This window comes from Felis catus, chromosome D4 (genome assembly GCF_018350175.1).
Source record: "Felis catus isolate Fca126 chromosome D4, F.catus_Fca126_mat1.0, whole genome shotgun sequence".
Taxonomy (NCBI): Eukaryota; Metazoa; Chordata; class Mammalia; order Carnivora; family Felidae; genus Felis; species Felis catus.
In genome coordinates this window covers 12,017,707-12,037,826 of record NC_058380.1, presented here as the reverse complement: position 1 = coordinate 12,037,826, position 20,120 = coordinate 12,017,707, and the positions used below count along the sequence as shown (strand labels likewise).

The 20,120-nt window shown below is 42.5% G+C and overlaps 1 protein-coding gene across 7 annotated transcripts in view; it reads right to left on the bottom strand.

The window, feature by feature from the left end:
• Window positions 1-20,120, bottom strand: part of FAM189A2 (family with sequence similarity 189 member A2) — a 118,173-nt gene that overhangs the window by 19,347 nt on the left and 78,706 nt on the right. For 5 of the 7 annotated variants that reach the window (XM_045042567.1, XM_045042568.1, XM_006939080.5 and 2 more), the window contains one exon: window positions 6,305-6,415. The exons of 1 other annotated variant lie outside the window; for it this stretch is intronic. In XM_045042567.1, the coding sequence (XP_044898502.1) occupies window positions 6,305-6,415 (111 nt within the window). Of the gene's footprint in view, window positions 1-6,304; window positions 6,416-11,638; window positions 11,723-20,120 lie in introns of those variants that run through there. One more of the 7 variants, XM_045042570.1, reaches the window with a different exon arrangement.

Below are 20,120 nucleotides of genomic sequence, written 5' to 3'. Positions count from 1 at the left end.
AGAAAACAGGCTTGTGCGGGCTGCGCGCGTGTGCGTGGACACACACACACACACACACACACACACACACACACACACACACGTGGCTGCATTATTTACACACAACCAGGCTTCTGTGTATATGGAAACTTCAGCTCTCTGGAACTTCCTGGGTGAGCTGGTCTGGATGGAACGGCTTTCCAGATCGGTGAATGTTAATCCCTTTACACAAGACTTTTGGAAAGTTTAATCATTATCCAAATAATAATGAATATCAATCGCTGTGCCCAGCAGACACAAGCAACCCTGAGGCTCTGTATAAAATGATGCCAGACAACTGTGTATTTTGTATTTCTTCCTCTTTCTGTCCTGATCCTCCCCCTCCCTTCTCAATCCCAGCTGTGCCCCCAATATTTCTGCAGCTATATTCCAACTTCTCCTTGATCTCTTTAACCATCCACAAACAACCCTGTTCAAGCCTCTACATGAACAATACTCACCCTTCAACCTTGATAGTGTTACCTGATGCCACCAGAGAGATCCTCCCCTCCTTTTCATTATCACCAGTGTTGTGGTTCTCAACCCTGGCTGCCTGTTAGAATCTTCCAGGAAGCTTTTGAAAAATGAGGACCCCATCTCTAGCAATGAGGGGACTGCAAGCCACTATAACCCATGAGCTCCCACACCAGCCCCTCAGACTGACAAATTTTGGAGAGAAACACTTGTTGGCTGACGGAGGGGCACCAGTAGAAATGTAAGTTGAGGCCCTTTAATAAAGAAACCAGCCATGTATTTTAAATTAAAAATACTTATTCTCCTGGGGCACCTGGATGGCTCAGTCAAGCGTCTGACTCTTGATTTCAGCTCAGGTCATGATCTTGTGGTTTATGAGTTCGAGCCCCACGTCTGCACTGACAGCTCAGGAGCCTGCATCAGATTCTCTCTCTCTCTCTCTCTCTCTCTCTCTCTCTCTCTCTCTCTCTCTCTTTCTCTCTGCCCCCCCCACCCGTGCTCTGTCTGTCTCCAATAAATAAACATTAAAATTTTTTTTAAAAAACTGAAAACAATACTTCTTCCCCAACCACCTTGGGAAACCATCTAGCAGCTTCTTATAAAGTGACACACACTTGGGGCGCCTGGGTGGCACAGTCGGTTAAGCGTCGGACTTCAGCCAGGGGCGCCTGGGTGGCGCAGTCGGTTAAGCGTCGGACTTCAGCCAGGTCACGATCTCGCGGTCCGTGAGTTCGAGCCCCACGTCAGGCTCTGGGCTGATGGCTCGGAGCCTGGAGCCTGTTTCTGATTCTGTGTCTCCCTCTCTCTCTGCCCCTCCCCCGCTCATGCTCTGTCTCTCTCTGTCCCAAAAATAAATAAACGTTGAAAAAAAAAATAAAAAAATAAAAATAAAATAAAGTGACACACACTTTTGCCACATGCCTCGAGCAATACCGTATCACTTATTTACTTGAGAGAAAAGAAAACGGGCTCACAAGAAAAACCACAGCTACGCAAAAATGTTTATAATAGCTCTGTTCATAATATCCCCAAGCTGGAAACAACACAAATGTCCATCAACAGGAGAACGGATTAAACAACTTGTGATGTTTTCATATAATGAAATACTGATGTGCAAAAGAAAAAAAAAAAAAGAAGGGACTGATACAACACAAAATCACGGATGAATCTCAAAAGTGTTACGCTGAGCAAAATAAGTCAGACACAGAAAGGTACATACCTGACCCCATTCAGGTGAAGTCCAACAACGGGCAAAACTAATGTTTTAAATCTTGTGTGGTGTGTATTCACCAGTGCATACATTCACCAAGATGCATGTATCCACTGGTCAAAACTCAATGAACTGCACCCTTAAGATCTGTATATTTCATTTTAAGTTTTACCTCAATTTTAAAAAATAGGGTCACCAAATGGTTGAATGTGTAATTTTTTTAGTGTTTATTTATTTTTGAGGGGGGTGGGGGGAGGGGAAGAGAGAGAGGGAGACACAGAATCTCAAGCAAGCAAGCTCCAGGCTCTGAGCTAGGAGTATAGAGCCTGATGCGAGACTCAAACTCACCAACCATGAGATCATGACCTGGGCTGAAGTTGGACACTTAACCGGCTGAGCCACCCAGGCGCCCCTGATTGTGTAATTTTTGTAAAAAAATGAGACAAACAGAAGAAAAAATACGCCTTCCCCACCAGGAACAATCTCTGACCGGGGAGCTTCCTCCATGGAGTGAAAAGCCCCCAGGGAGAGAATGGTATGTGTGGCAACATTGTTTTTATGGGCCAAACCCCAAGCCATCATAGACAACAAGGAAATAGAGGGCTAACCTTTAAAAAAGAATAAAAAAGAGGGGGAGTATCTAATACACCTTTAAGTGAGAAAAACAGTATGTAGGGAAGTAGACACACTATGTCCCATTTTTGGAAGATAAATCATTAATGCCCCCACTTCCTACATATTTATGTAGGATAACATAACATGGAAACACAAATGGAGACTCCCCAGTTTGTTACCAGGGACTTGGGGTGACATGGTGGAGAGGGAAGGACAGAAAGTGTCCCCATCCCCAAAAAGATTTCATTTGTCAAACAGCCTCCTTGAAGAAAAACAACAATTATATGTTCCCACTGATGGAAAATTATGTGTGTTTTTATGCATAAAGAGGTGCCCCCAAAATCCACCAGTGGTTAACAGTGCTAACCCAGAAGGGTGTGATTTCAAATGATTTTTAAGTTCTGCCCTATACTTTTAGGGCTTGTCCAAATTTTTAGTTTTATAATCAGAAACAATCACAGAGTTGGTTTTGTGGTGGGGAAAAAAAAAAAACCCTTTAATTAAAAATACACTGAAAAATATAAGAAGACACACAGGGCACCTGAGTGGCTCAGTTAGGCGTCTGACTTTTGCTCAGGTCATGATCCTGTGGTTCATAAGCTCAAGCCCCACATCGGGCTCTCTGCTGTCAGCAAAGAATCCACTTGAGAACCTCTATCCCCTCTCTCTCTGCTCCTCCCCCTTTCATTCTCTCTCTCTCAATTATTTATTTTTGGATAATACAAAAAAAAAAAAACCATAAGAAGATACTGATGCCAAGGCCCCCACTCCAGGCCGACTGAGAATCACTGAGTATAGAATCTCTTTTTTTTTTTTTTTTTCTTTAAAAAGTTCCCTCAGGTGACTCTAATGGGCACTCAGGGTAGAGAACCACAGAATTCCTTTTTTTTTATTAAATATTTTTTAACATTTATTTATTTTTGAGAGACAGAGACAGAGCGTGAGCAGGGGAGGGGCAGAGAGAGAGGGAGACACAGAATCCAAAGCAGGCTCCAGGCTCTGAGCTGTCAGCACAGAGCCCGATGCGGGGTTCATACTCACAAACTGTGAGATCGTGACCTGAGCGGAAGTCAGATGCTTAACCAAGACACCCAGGTGCCCCTGAACCACAGAATTTCTCAGAAAAGTCCATCAAATATACCCTTAACCCCTTGCAATTTTCAAGCACCACCAGGGCTGATTTCCCCACTGTCCTCTGAGTCCTGTCTTCTCTTGGGTTCTACACACTCTCCTTATTTATCCATTCTGCAAGGTCCAACTCAGACACCTAGACTCCAGGTAGCCCTTCCCTATCTGCCCCCGGATACAAGCCCTTCTTTCTCTGCTTGCCCTGAGCGCCGGGTGTCAGCCTGACGGGCAGCCCCGCTCTAGCCGCTTGCAGTTGGGCACATATTCATGTCCTGCCCAAACACTAATCCAGCGTTTGCCAGGCTTATCCCGTTCCTCCTGCTATGTGATAAACTTCCAGGTCAGAAAGGAGGTCTGACTTTTCCTTCCTACTCTCAGCAGCCTCTAACACAGTCTCTTGCACCTAAGAGATGCTACAATTTTGCCAAACTGTCTTTCAGTATACTACGACTTTTCACTTCCAGCCTGTGTCTGGTCTCTTAGCCTCTTCTAATTTGCTGTGTGATTAGTAATTGGAAAACCAAGTTTTGTTCAACATTTTTTTTTTTCTGGAAACTCTGTACATGAAGGAATAGAAGGCAGTGAAGGGGGCCATTGGGCCCAAAATAAGAGAGAACCAGGCGCTGCCCTCGGGCTGATCCCAGCTTGGAGGAACAGAGAAGGCAGTTATATAAAATGTCTCTGACCCCAAAAATGAGAAGGATAAATATCTACGAGATGTACATATAGGACATTCTGGAAGATGATCTTCCCTGGGGCTTCAGGGACTGTTTCTTGAACAAAATAATCTTTGAATGGGGCTTTAAACGAGCGATACCATTTGAAGGAACAGGGAAGTGAGGGATAAGGAATTTGAGGGGTGGGGAGACAGCGTTGTTAGAGGTCAGAAAGCAGGGCAATGCCAGGCAGGCTTTGCAGTGTTACTGGGAGCGTGAGCTGCCTTAGGGAGCAGGCAGGGCGATGGTGAATCGCAGGGGACCTTGAAAACCAGAAACGGCTGTGAGCCTGGGGTCCCGTAACTTAGGGTTATTACACAATGCAATGACAAATCAGAAAACTCGTAAAGGGGTGTTAAGGGCAACAGGTTTGGGGTGAGTCCCTGAGGAGCTCTCCTGCTGGGTAAGGCCAGGACTTCTACCGTCACATCCATTGTGAGACACGCGGCCACTCTTCCACTTACATCCTCCTGGTTTGTAAGGGACGACACTGCCTGGGAACCAAGTTCCAAATAGGTGACACTGACTACGGCTTCTCAAGAGTCTGTTTCTTTTGCTTTGTGCCACACAGAGGTATTTGTCACTGAGAAGTCCTTTCAAAAAGTCCAAAGATGGGGGCACTTGGGTGGCTCCGTCAGTTAAGCGTCCAACTTTGGCTCAGGTCATGATCTCATGGTTCGTGGGTTCGAGTCCCACGTCAGGCTTTGTGCTGACAGCTCAGAGCCTGGAGCCTGCTTCAGATTCTGTGTCTCCCTCTCTCTGCCCCTCCCCTGCTTGTGCTTGCACTCTCTCTCTCTCAAAAATAAATAAAAACTTAAAAAAAAAAAGTCCAAAGACGGGGGTGCCTGGGTGGCTCAGTCCATTGAGCAGCCAACTCTGGCTTTTGGCTCAGATCATGATCCCAGGGTCGTGGGAACGAGCCCTGGATCAGGCTCCATGCCAGGCATGGAGCCCGCTTGAGATTCTCTTTCTCTCCCTCTCTGCCCCCTTCCCTGCTTGCATGCATGCACGTTCTCTCTAAGAAATTTTAAAACTTAAAAAAAAAAAAAAAGTTCAAAGATGGCCGGCAATTGGGTATAGACCCACAAGAATTGAAAACACGCTCTCAGAGAGATATTTGCAAGCCGATTTTTATGACACTTAAGCATTTTTGTGGTTAAAAAATTATATATGGTATACACACGCGATGGAATATTACTCAAGCCTTAAAGGACATCTGACACATGCTACATGTGGGCGTGTTGAAGACATTAGGCTAAGAGAAATAAGTGAAGTAAGCCAGTCACAAAAAGACACATGCTGTATGGTTCCACTTATATCAGGTACCTAGATCAGTTAAATTCATAGAGTCAGAAAGCAGAAGAGTGGCTGCCGGAAGCAGGGTCGGGGGTGGGGGGTGCGGTGGAGTGGGGGGAGGGCCAGGAAGGTAGGGGAATTGTTTAATACATACAGAATTTCAGTTTTGCAACAAGAAAAATGTCCTGGAGATTGGTTGCACAACAATATGAATGTACTTCAACTACTGAACTTAACTCTTAAAAATGGTTAAGATGGTACATTTTTTGCTACATGCATTTTACCACCATTAAAAATTAAAGGAAAAAATTCAGAGATTGTGCAGGACCACAACCTCTTATCCACAATTCTGAAGTCCAAAAAGCCCTGAAAACCAAAAGTTTTGATTAAAGCCTGCTGTCCCAGAGTCCCACGGTGCGTTACAGAGGAAATCATGTATGCACCACGTTGATCATTGGAAAATTCTGAATGCTGAAACACACCTGGCCTCCAAAGGTTTCAGATAAAGGACTGCTGAACTGTATTCTGATAATCTCCATTTTCCCTCTTCAGACGAGAGCAGACAGTTATTGCTTGTGGAGACCTGACCCATCCATCCATCCACTAACTAACAATGCGGCATATTACTGTGGTGCTGGGGTTCTGCTAGATGGTCCCCGCTTTGGAAAAAAACAGTTGACAATGTGAGTAAAATAACTAGCAGGCCAGTTCTTTGTTTTTTTTCCCACTTTCTCTGCCTGACTTCAGATTTCACTTTAGGATGCTGCTGGGCACACACTGGCACCCCTGGAAAGCCAGACCGGCCAGGGTCCATGCAGGTGCACAGCCATGCTCTAGGATTACTTACCAGATCACACCGGGGCACGCTGGACACAAACTGGGCCCCTTGGCAGCCAAGAATAAATCCAGCTAGATTTAAGAGGACACACACCACAGAGAGCAGCACAAAGAGGTTCACCTGAAGTAGCAAGGAAAGAGGCAGTTAGAACAAGATGATGGCTAAATTCAGAGATAGTTTTGTCTGAGAAAAAAAAAATCATATTCTCTTCCTAAAGAATACATTAAAAAAAAAAAAAAAAAAAAGAACCAAGGCGTCTAAGCGACTCAATCAGTTGAGCATCTGACTCTTGATTTCAGCTCAGGTCATGATGCCAGGCTCAAGGAATCGAGCTCCGCGTCAGGCTCTGTGCGGAGTGTGGAGCCTCTCTCACTCTCCCTCTGCCTCTCTCCCCCTCTTGTGCACACTCTCCCTCTCTCAGATAAATAAATAAATAAATAAATAAATAAATAAATAAATAAATAAATAAATAAAATTAACAAATTTTTTAATTTAAAAAGTCAGAACAATGTTTTTAATGTATAAACTTTTTATTCATATTTTAGAATTTTTAAATTGTGTTGAGGAATGCCATGATTTTTAAGTCTTCTAAATAATGTCAAGTCCCTAATTTTTTATTTCTTTGCATTTAAGGGTGTTCTGACCCCTTCAGCTTTTATCTGTTCATTGCATTAAGCCACGGCCACTTCCTCTGTGAGCCGTTGTTATTTTTTCTGAGTTTTGCAGGATCAATGGTAAGTATACAAATGGAGAATTCTAGAATATAGGTGGAACCCAAGAAAAGTGAAGGTATTCGAGCCCTTATTAGCCAAAAGTCACAATATACAAACAAAAATAAAGATAAGTCTTGTTTCAGTTCCAAACAGGGTAGGTATCAAAGAATAAGTCTATAATGATCTTCTACATACTTTTCTCCAAAGTTAAATATTACAAACGGTATGCTAAATAATTCAGAATTGACAGAAACCAACCAAGAAGCCAGAATTTACTTAGCGTAAATTAGAGACTACTAAGGCTTTTCAACTTGAGAACTATAATTATTATCAAAATCGAACCTTATCACAAATAATAAAAGATCGGAGCTAACAATGATCAGCGTTAGAACCAAGCATCATTTCAGGTAGCTAATGTCAGCATTGGCTGGTCAGTGAGTTCGCACATGAACGCTAATTCAGAAAGCTCGTTCTCTGTTGCTGGTATTCCAAGAAGCTTGAAAGCATCTCCCCAGAACCATGTAATGAGTCAATATTTAATATCGCATGATGCCCCTTCTCCTAAGAGGAATTCTTTCTGCCTCTCGAGGAGGAGTCTGGAGCTTGCTTCTCTCCTTGTTTTGTTAATCTGTGCAGTCGGCCATCAAATCTTGGGGAAAAGCTGGCAGCAGCTGCTGTGTTACTGTTTCTCATGATTCCTCAAGTGTCTGCAAGGGCTTAACTTGAGCGGCACATAGCACAGCCCTCTCGTGCACTGTGTCATCCACTATGATGCCAATGCTTTAGAAAATAAGAATGCAACGTTGGCCAAGGACAGAACGCCACCTTCTTACATGGGCTTCATCTATGCGCTGGCATTTGCTACTCAAGAGACCTAATACATCTGGAATCTTCACGTTCCGCAATACAACTGCTGTTACTATGGGGAAGTCTAACTTTCCTCTGCAAATTTTCTCTTCATGCCCTATCAGATGCCTTGAAAAGAAAGCATGGTTACAATCCTTATGCCTATCAGCATATCATACATCTTTGTAACTAAAAATTCGCAGCATCAGATATAGAATGAGTGAAGGCTCATTACTTCCAACGCTGGTTCCCAAATCTCTTCATTAAAATCTTAAATCCAGCTCATCAAACGACACCATTAAGAAAACCAAAAGGTAAACCACAGACTGGGAGAAAATATGTCATGCATTTGTGAAACAAAGAAACTTTACCCAGAATATACAAATAACTCCTCGACTCAATAATAAAAAGACAACACAAACAAAAAATTGGGCAAAAGACTCAAAGAGTTATTTCACAAAGGAAGATACGGGAATGGGCAATAAGTACGTGAAAAGTTACTCAACATCATTAGTCATCACGAATGCAGGTTGAAACCACAGTGAGACACCCCTTCACATCAACTAGAACGGTCAAAGTCAGAATGACAACAGCAAGTGTTGGTGAGGATGAGAAACACACAGACTCTCGGGCATTACTTGTCCAAGGATAAAAAGGTACTGCCACTTCTTAAAAACTAAACATAAATCTCCCATGCCAAAGAATTCAATACGATTCTATACAGTTGACCCCTGAACAATGAAGGGTTTAGGGGTGCCAACCCCCAGCCCCTGCATGCAGTGCCAAATCCGAGTAGGACTTCTGACTGCCGTAAACTTAACTATTAATAGCCTACTATTGAATGGAAGCCTTGCCAATAACATAAACAGTCAATGAATGCATATGTTGTATCTTATAGTATTATATACTGTACTCTTACGATAAAGGAAGCTAAGGAAAGAAAATGTTACTAAGAAAATCATGAGGAAGAGAAAATGCATTTACAGTACTGGACTGTATTTATCAAGGAAACAAAACCTTGTATCTAAGGGGACCCGAGCAGTTCAAACCCCCATTGTTCAAAGGTCAACTGTAATTTATGGAGATACTCCATCCTCGACTCCTTACTCCTTAAGCATGGCTTGTACACGGTGAACACGGTATAGAAAGGGGAGCGAGGGCAGTCTTTCGGGGGAGAAACCTCACAAACATGACTTCAAGCAGGTAACCAAGGTTACCATCACTGAAAAGTCATGTTCATGGCAGGTACCCTTGATATGATGTGATGAAAACGGCATTTTACCTCTGTGTTCTTCCTCTGCCAAACCGATGGCAATCCAGTCTATGCAGAAGAAAAACATCAGCCAATCCCACCTGAGGTCCACACTACCAGATACCTGACAAGTCCTCCTCAAAACAGTCAAGGTCATCAAAAACAGGGGAAGTCTGAGAAAATGCCACAGACAAGCGGAGCCTAAGGAGACATGACGAGCAAATGTAATGTAGTGTCTAGGATGGGATCATGGACAGAAAAAAAAAGTAGATGGAAACTAAGGAAATCTGAAGAGTATGAATTTTAGTTGATAATAATGTATCAATATATATTCGTTAATTGTGACAAATGTACCACACTAATGTAACATGTCAACAATGGGGAAGCTGGGTATGGCATATATAGGACCTCTCTGTATTATCTTCGAAATACTTCTGTAAATCTAAAATTATTCTACAACAAAACGTGTATTTAAAAGTTGCAGGGGTGCCGGGATGGCTCAGTCAGTTAAGTGTCTGACTTCAGCTCAGGTCACGATCCCACGTCTCGCGGGTTCGAGCCCCGCATTGCACTCTGTACTGACAGCTCGGAGCCTGGAGCCTGCTTCAGATTCTGTGTCTCCCTCTCTCTCTCTCTGCCTGCTCTCTCGCCTCTCTCTCGCGTGTGCGCTCTCAAGAATAAATAGATATTAAAAAAAAATACAAAAACTGCAAGAAAATCTGAATATACACCTACCTATGACCTGCAATTCCACCCTTAGGAACAGACCACAGAAACAAGTGCAGATGCCCACAGAAAGACTTATAGAAGAATGTTTACAGAAGCTTTATGTATATCAGGCCAAAAATGAAAATAACTCGAATATCCAACAGCAGGAGAATAAGCAAACAAATTGTGGTATTTTCAAACCGTGGTATACTTCCAGCAATAAAAAGGAACACATTACTGATACACAACAACACAAACAAATACAAAGGCATTAGGTTGAGTGAAATAAGCCAGATACTGTATGATTCCACTGACATGAAAGTTCAAGAATAGACAAAATAATCATGCTGATGATCATTTAGAAAATAATCTTAGAAGATTTAGGGCTATTAGAAGTCAGAAGAGTGGTGCCTGTTTTCAGGGGAGGTGTGAAATGAAGGGACAGACTCGGAAGAGAGAAGAGGATTTTCGGGAATGATAAAAATGTCTCATATCTTGGTTTGGATACTGGCTACATAGGTGTATCGAACTCCCAAAACTTAGCTAGCCGAACACTTACGATCAGGGATTTATATAAATTATATTTACTATATTAAAAAGACAGTCAGAAAGACGATTCTGAATCCACTTGCCAAGCGAGGAGTGTGAGATCATACCATGAATGAGGCTACTTCTCAAATGTCAGAATAACAAACAAGAGGAGAGAATGCTCCAGGGATTCACTGCCTGGTAGACTTAGCTTCTCTCCTGCACTGGATGGGCTGCCAATGAGAAGTCAAAGTCAAATTACCAGAATGTCACCCCTGCAAACCCCAGAATGAGGACGTGGGCCAAGGCACATAGGCTGTCGACAAAATCACCATGCACTCTTCCCCAAATATATTCCTGCATATGGCTTTTTCATTATGATCATTAAAACTCTGGCCAAACTTGTTGACTATTCAGTCATCTGAATTACTCTAGTGTAGACCACTGCAGCGTAATCAGACATGGGGGCTATTAGGATAGCAAGCATATCTCTTTCAGAGGTTGGCTCAGGTTCAAGGGTACACAATACTGGAGTTATAAGGGACCCCACTTAGGAGGGTCCCTTTTATCATCACCAGAGGGTGTCTCCCAAATAGAAGGCAGGAAAACATTAGCTGCAAAGGAGGAATATCATAGTCACAAAATCCACTCAGCTATATCTGGAAAGGGGAAGAATTTCTTACATTCCTTATATTGTCATCATTCTTGCTTAAAAAAAAAATGTTGCAGGTGATTTGAGTTTCTCTTTGTGGCAAGCACCTGAATTTGGAAATCAGGACACCTGGTTCAAAATCAGGCTTTCACTTATTTTAGGCAACCTCTGTGAGACTCATTTTTCTCATCTGTGAAACAGGTCTATATTCTTTTTTTTTTTTTTTAAGTTTATTTATTTTGAGAGAGAGAGAGCATACGCAAAGCAGGGGAGGGGCAGAGAGAGAAGGAGAGAGAGAATCCCAAGCAGGCTCCACACTGGCAGCACAGAGCCCGACACAGAGCTTGAACTCATGAACCATGAGAGCTTGAATCATGACCCAAGCTAAAACCAAGAGTCAGAGGCTCAACTGACTGAGCCACCCACACACCCCCAGGTCCATATTCCTAGCCACCTCACAAAATTAAATACAGACTCACACAAAATGATGTACATAAAAGTCCCTGTATGCTGCAAAATGTTGTGCAATCAGTTTTATTGTTAATTATAATGGGCATTTCCTCTTCAGGGGAGAAGCCTGTTATTACAAAATGAATTTCACTAGGTCTGATACCTGTACTTTGTTCTTAACACTTATGACATACCTGAATTAATGGCAGCTGGAAGAATGATCTGCAGGTAGGGGCGCCTGGGTGGCTCAGTCGGTTAAACATCCAACTCTCGTTTTCACTCAGGTCATGATCCCAGGCTCGTAAGATCAAGCCCTGTGTCAGGCTCTGCACCAACAGCCCACAGCCTGCTTGGGAGTCTCTCTCTGCCTCTCACTTACTTGCACACTCTCTCAAAATAAATGAATAAACATTAAGAGAGAGAGAGGAAGAGTAATCTGCAGGTACACTGTTTCCAAAACTTCTCTAAGAAGAATTCTTCCTGCAGCCTGCAGATAGTTCCTAAGAGAACTCACCCATGCTGACCGTTGACACGTGTGCCAGATATCTCCTGTTTGCCCTTCCAGATCCTTTCTCCACTCTTCACTACCCTGTGATCTTCCCGAGGAGGCTGAGCTACAAAGTATCAATGGGTATCAATGGGGTATCAATGGGGCTCCTTTGCCCCCTTGCCTCTAGTTAAGTTCAGCCAATGGGGCACCCTCGCAGAAGATGTGAGGGAGGGAAGAGAGTGAGGTTGGGGTATTCTACAGGTTCCTTCTCTGTCACCTCAGTCTGGCTGTGACCCTTAATGGAAAGCCATGGGTTCTTTTAAGGGGTTCTCTGTACATGATCCCAGATTCCAGAGTCCAGCCACCTCTTTTCTGGTCAGGCGTAGGGACAGCCCTGGCTTCACTGTTCCCTCCACCTTGTGCTTTCCTTTGTGAACAGCCGTTCATTAATCTCTTCTCAAGTTATAATTTTATTGCGTTATCTGTGCCCTGCCAGGACCTTGGCTGACACAATGTGTCTATAAAATCTCTCCTCACATTTGACCTCATTTTTTTTCCTGATCTTTAAGCTTAGCTCCTATTGTTCTCAACTCAAATTCATTGCCACCTCCCCAGTGAAGTGCGCACCATGGGTTACAGTTCCTGAATTTCTACTGACACCAGTGCGTCATTGGGATGTACCATCAAGAAAACAGGAAAGCCCAGAGTCAATGCAGAGATGTCTTTTTAGAATTTGTATTTTAGACATGAAAGACAGTGGGACCCAAAAAGTGGTGGACTTGCCCTCTATGACGGGCACCCTGTGGCTTTTAAGGGTAAGATGCAAAATCCGAGATCCAAAAAAGCTGGTCCTCTCATAGGGACTGACCATGTGAGTGACACTTTTTATACTTTTGGTTTTATTGAACTAACTTGAACCAGGAGTATTTTATGGTACTTATATACCAGTAGCTTGATGCAAAGGCATTATGTTTTTCATTTCAGTATTTGGAATTCACCTCCACTCTGATCTCTTGCAATTGTGCCCCCGGCTCATTCCAGGTCTCACTTAAATGACCCAACAGGCGCGCCTAGATGGCTCAGTCAGTTGAGCATCTGACTTCTGCTCAGGTCTTGATCTCCCCGTTTGTGGGTTCAAGTCCCGCACTAGGCTCTCTGCTGTCAGCACAGAGCCCACTTTGTATCTTCCATCCCCTCTCTCTCTAAAAAATAAACATTTTAAAAAAGTGACCCAATAAAAGAATGCTAAGGCTACCAAGAAGAAACATCACCTTCAACTTGCCTGTTCCTACCTACTAAAAAGTTCTCATAATCCCCATAACATAGTATCATTAAATAATTATGCTTATCACAGCTTGGTATTATTGAGTACTCTTTTTTGGTAGAAGATTTCATTCCCTAAACAGGCTGACCTTTCCCTACTGTCCAAGGACTTGCATTTTGCTGCTTCTTTCCTACTGCTCCAAACTCAAGATGCAACTGAAACCCATCTACGTGTGTTTAAATAAATAGTTCCAGTGATCATGTGAAGGTAGCATAGTTTAAAAATGAATAGGTTTAATATGGCGGAGTGAACATAAGCATTTAGTTCTACTAATTCCTGATAAACCCATTAAAACAGCAGTAAAAGAAAAACCTTAAATGCAGAAATCCATAAGGACAGAAAGAACAGGAAAATAGCATGAAAATGTTAAAAGTTGGCCAGCCAATGGGCCACTGCAAACTGGACTCAGTGGTCCTGAGAAAACGAAATCCTACGACAGCAGCGAGAGCCAAAACCACAAGATTCACTCCTTAGACTCTCCAAGTACTCAGAAATAGGCAGCAGCAATGAAAGGAAGTGAGGCTGAAAACAGGACTGACCGAGAGTCTAAGAAGCAGTTAGACATTGGAACAACCACTATGAGAAACGACTGGCATTTACTACCTCTAACAAAATTCAACATCTACTGCCCTACGACTCAGCAATTCACTTTGAGGTGTGTGCTCAAGACAAATTAATGCATATGTCCACCAAAAGACATGTACAGGAATGCCACAGCACTGGTTCATAACAGCCCAAACCTGGAAACAACCCAAATGTCCAAGAATAGGAGAATGGAGGAATGAATTAGAGGAAGCTAACAAATGGAATAAAACTCAAGTGCTGTGTCTAAATGTCTGTGTCCCCCAAAAACACATATGTTAAAATCCTAACTCTGAGGTGTTGGGTGTCGGGAGGTGGTGCCTCTGGGAGGTGATGAGGTCATGATGGTGGAGCTTCATGAATGGGATTAGTGAACTGGTGTGTGTATGCTTCTATTTAAATGTCAAAAGCTCACCAAATTCTTTCCTCATGAAGAGAAAGTTCTCGAAAAACTTCAATTTAAAAAATACTAGTATCGCCTCAGAATTCTTTCCATTCACACTTTTATTCATCTTTCCATTTCCCAAGAAACTACCACTGGTAGTTGTTTAATCACTTTCTTCCACCCTGCTCCCCCCATATAGCCTTTTGATACTGCTCAAGATAAATGAAGACCAAAATACACTTTTCTCCAGTGGGGCACCAAATCTGAACCAAAGACACAAAAACATAGGTGGTCTGAAATTATCCTGAATGAGTGGACACAGGAATCCATCAATCAATTAATAAACAAAGGAAAGAAAGTCAATTCATTATGATAAATATCACATGGAGGCATCATGCATTCTTATGAATATTCTGGAACATATACAGAACAGGCTCTGAAAGACAAACGCTGGATTTACTACCACTGCTTGTGTGAAAATGGCTACCACCATTGCTCCTGGTGGGAACTATCACTTTCTGGGGAAAGAAGCTGGGACTCCTGTCCCATTATTTCAAAGAAAGAAGGAATATGGGTGGTGAGTGAGTGTGTAGAAGAACAAAGAACCCAGTCCTTAGAATTAAGTTATATTTTCCGATTGAAACAAGAACATTGTGTGATTTAGCTGGGAATCGAACCAACATTTTGACATTTATGTCCTCAGAGACAGGGAGTCCAAGCTCCAAGCCATTGATTAGTCACTGGTTAATAAGACAAATGTCATAGGAGTTGGTTAACTATTTAGTTAACTCTTAATATTTAACATTTTCATTCAGTTTGGAGAGCTTTTTTTTTTTTAATTTTTGAGAGAGACAGAGACAGAGCACAAGCAGGGGAGGGACAGAGAGAGAGGCTGAAGACAAAGAATCTGAAGCAGGCTCTAGGCTCTGAGCTGTCAGCACACAGTCCGACACAAGGCTCAAACCCATGAACTGCGAGATCATGATCTGAGCCAATGTCAGATGTTTACCTGACTGAGCCACCCAGGTGCCCCTGGAGAAGGATTTTAATACAAAGATGTAGAATCATGAGCAAAGTTATCTGAACACAACACACAGGCACTGGGAGAAAAAAAAAAAAAATGAAGACACCAAACTAAAACATTTCTGAACCATTTAAGCAAAATGAATGTTAAGACTGACCACCCAGCACCATGACAACCAACAAAACATAACAAATCACAGCCACTCACAAAGCCCAGACTCTTGCTTTAAACCTATTTCAGGAGCTCACACATGCACTGACTTGGTTTGCCTGTGTGTGCCTTTAATCTTTAGATCCCCGAAGAACCTACTCCAGGCCTTCACTTCCTTGACACTCTTTAAACTTCTTCCAGAAGCTTGGCAGATATATTACCAACGTCCAGACTGGTTCTCTTTGCCAACAAACCAAACACAGGCCTGTTGCTGTGAATGGAACCAGCCATCTCCCTTTTCTCTCAAGGATGTTTAAGTATCAGATTTATTCATGTTATGGCTGTCCCCAGATTTTCTTTTCAAAAAGTGTTTAAAATACAGGAACATTTATTTCCAATTCCTTTTCCAATAGCAGTGAAAGGCTTCCTCCTATCTGCACCACAGTCAGACAAATTGTCATCAGTTTGGGATACAGCTTCGAGGTGAGCTAAAAGCACTTGTAACTGAGAGCTGTTAATTCCTAGTGAAAATGTACAAATCTCAGGGGCACTTTTGAGGTTCCTTGCTTGTGAAAAAGAAATTCTGCCTTACCATGGGGTCCTTTCCCCTGTTCCTGGCAGACACTGGCCCCCCAGTCTCCTAGGCCTCCTTTTCAACACATCACCCCTCATTGCCCAGAAAAGTCTCTTTCCTCATGACCCTAGCAATCAGGCATAGCAGAGAAGGGGGTGCCTTTAGTGTGTTTAGCTCCATTATTCCCCAATACAACTTAGAGATACCAACCTAAATTAGCATGTACCCACTGGGAATGTGGTAAGGACCAGGAGGAAAATATCCTAATGAGAGTCTCAGGAGAAATGACATGACACATGACATTGGCTTTTGAACAAGGTGAAAGGAGCAGGAACGTGGTTTGCTGTGGCCCTTGGGAATTAGGTGGCAGAAGTAAATTTGGATCTGAAGATACAAGAAGCCACAGAGAGGTTTAAACGAACTTGCAGATCTGTGATTCTTGAGACACCACCTTCCTTACTCCATTATTCTTTCCTGCTTTCCTCCGTGCTTCTCTGATTTTGGTCTTTCCCTGCTTCTAGTTGCTTCTCCACTGCTGTCAGCTTCTCAAGGTTCAGCAAGTTGGAGAGTCAGACCTTTTGACTCCCCAGCAGGGAAGATCTCAGCTCTCGAGAAGCTCTGCAGAATGAACAGTCTCCACAGACGGCCGGCATCAAGTCCTTCCTCTTTACCCACAGGCTGTTCCTCACAAGAAGTGGAGTTTAATACACTCTGAGGAATATTATCCAGTCTTAAAGAGGAAGCAAAAGAAAAAAGGAAAAGAGGAAAAGAGGTAGAGTGCAACTCCCAATTTCCCTTCTCTTGATTCTAAGCTGGCCTTAGGATCTTGTGTGCCAACAGAATGTAGCAGACATCCAAGGTTGGATCCTAGGAAGCCTGGGCACCCCACCCCAACCCCTGGGCCCTTGGAACACCCAAGGAACACAGTCCCTCTCAGAACCCAGGCACCATGCTGGGTAGCTGTTATGTGGGAAGGCCACACGTCTACGCTCCAGCCAACAGTCCTTGCTGAGCTACTGGCTGTATCATTTATAAATACATACTGAAACATTTGAGGACGAAATGTTCTGAAGGCTGTTATTGATTTCAACACAATCCAATGGCAAGAGAAAGAGAAGAGAAGTGGTAAGGGGTATAGATGAGGCAAGTCTGAACGTGGGCCAATGATGACGATAGCTGGGCTGTAGGTGCTGGGGGAGCTGTTGTTTTTCTCTCAGATTAGGAGCATATTTGAAATTTCCCATATCAAAAGAAGAATGAAGGAAATGGGGAAGGGGCAAAGATAAAGGAGGAGGAGGAAAGGAAGAAATAAACCAATGGACTCATGTCTTCACAAAGTCAATTCCTGGGGACAAAGGGGGGGTAAAGGAGCAGGAAGGGTGTTCTAGAACATGAAAGACTAAAGAGACAGAATAATCAAATGAAATGACTGAACCTTGATTGGGTACTGGATTTTACAACAACTAAAAAAGAAGAGCTAGTCTACACAGGCTTACTTTTTGATAGCACACCAAACTGTTTACTTACACATACGGAAATATACACACAACACCACACTTCAGTTAAGCTTTGATTCTGAAAAAGTTACACAAAATTTTGGAGTAATGGGGGAAATGTTAAAATGGGCTGAATATCACATCACATTAAGAAATTCCCAATAACTTTCTTAGTTGTGATAATGTTATTACTGGATGGTAGAAGAATGCCTTATTTTTAGGAGATGCCTCATAACATACATAGGAGTGAAGTACCAGAAATCGAAGACTTTAAAAAATTAAGAAACAAAAAAGCAAAAATTCCAGAGGGCCAACATCTGCCTATTAGATATTCTAGGAAGAAAGAGCAAATGGAGGGAAGAAAATAATCAAAGAAACAATAAAGAAAATTTCTCAGTGTTGGAGAAAGGTACATGTCTTCTCAGTAAAAGACCTCAAAGCCTCAGGGAGTAAATGTACTCAAAAAAGGATGAAGGGAGAGGAGACCCACAGCTAGACACATCCTCATGTAATTTCAGAAGACTGTCAAAAAAATTATCTGAGAGGTGCCTGGGTGGCTCAGTTGGTTGAGCATCTGACTTCAGCTCAGATCACGATCTTGCGGTTTCTGGGTTTGAGCCCCACGTCAAGCTCTGTGCTCCCAGCTTGGAGGCTGGAGCCTGCTTCAGATTCTGTGTCTCCTCTCTCTGCCTCTCCTGTGCTCGCTCTCTCTCTCTCTCAAAAATTAAAAAAAAAAATTAAAAAAAATTTTTTAATTATCTGAAACTTGGAAAAAAGCAAAGGAGATTACTGAGTATTCCATTTAGTTATCTGCCTGTTTGACTACTTTACAATTCTGTAAAGGCACAGTTGACGTTGCAGATTTTTTTTTTCAGTAGAGATGAATTCTGTCCAATGGAACAGAAAACCTCTAAAGTTGCCGTATAGGGCCCTGCCGGACATCCACCAGTTTCCTGTCCATCCTGGCAGTCAGCTCCTAGCATCATCTATAAACACTTCTCAAATGTTCCTTGAAACAGTTTTCCCTCATTAATGACACATGTACACTGTACGATTTCCCAGGAGTTGTGATTTTATCTTCTTGAAAATTAAGTTTTATCAATTCCAAGGTAAAAAAAAAAAAAAGGATTCTAAAAGCTTCCAGACAGGAGGAAAAAAAAAAGAGGCTGCTTACTAAGGAACAAGAATCAGTCAGCATCAAGCTTCTCATCAGTGACAGAGGTCTCATTAAGCAATACCTTCAAATTCTGGATAGAAAATTTTTTGACCCTAGAATTCTCTATCCAGCCAAACCATCATTCAAGTGGAAGGGCAAAACCAAGACACATCAAGACATTTAAACCCTATGAGAGCTCCCCTCTTCCCTCACATCATTTCTGAAAAGTTTTAGTTGATCATGTTCTCTGGTAAAATGAAAAAGGAATTCAAGGGGGGGGAAAAATGCATGAGGCACGAGGTCTCAGAAAGAGTGGCTGTCATCCAAGAATACAAAGAAAAGAAATATTCATATGACATCTGTGTAGCAGGCCTAGAAAACAATTAGGTCCAAACTGGAACAAGAAGTCAGGAGTCTTAGAAATGTCCAAAGGAAAAAGTAACTAATGGGGCAGAACTAATGGGGAGTGTGATTAAGAAGCCAGATGACGAAATCTCACGGGCAGACTCAGCTGATTTTCAACAAGTGCTCCAAAACAATTCAGTGAGGAAAGAACAGTCTTTTCAATAAATGATGTTAGGACAACTGGACACCCGCATGCACAAGAATGAACTTGGTTGGACCACTGCCTCACACCATACGCAAAAATTAATTCCAAATGGACCACAGACCCAAGCATGAGCTAGAACAATAAAACTCTTACAAGAAAATATACAAGTGGGGCCCATGGGTGGTTCAGTCAGTTAAGCATCTGACTCTTGATCTCAGCTCAGGTCATGATCTCACAGTTCATGAGTTTGAGCCCCACGTCGGCTCTGAGCTGACAGTGTGCCACCTGCTTGGGATTCTGTCTCTCCTTCTCTCTGCCACTCCCCTGCTTGTGCTCTGTCTCACAAAATTAATTAATTAATTAATTAATTAAAGAAAATATAGAAGTAAATCTTTATGACCTTGGGTTAGATCAGCCTTCTTAAATACGACTGTTTTGCAACTAAAGACAAAGTAAACTGGACATCATCACAATAAAAACATTTTTGTGCTTCAAAGGACACCATCAAAAAAGTAAACTGCTAATCATATATCTGATAAGGGACTTGCAATAAAAAGACAAATAACCTAATCGAAAAATGGGCAAAGAATCTAAATAAGACATTTCTCAGGGTGTCTGGGTGGCTCTGTTAGTTAAGTGCCCGACTTCGGTTCAGGTCATGATCTCACAGTTCGTGAGTTCAAGCCCCACCTCAGGTTCTGTGCTGACAGCTCAGAAGCTAGAGCCTGCTTTGGATTCTGTGTCACCATTACTCTGCCCCTCCCCCACTCACTCTGTGTGTGTGTGTGTGTGTGTGTGTATGTGTGTGTGTGTGTGTCTCAAAAATAAACATTAAAAATTAAAAATTTTTAAATAGACATTTCTCCAAAGAAGACATTCAAGTGGTCAATAAGCACATGGGAAGATTCTCAACATCAAATCAAAAACACTCTGAGAGACCACATC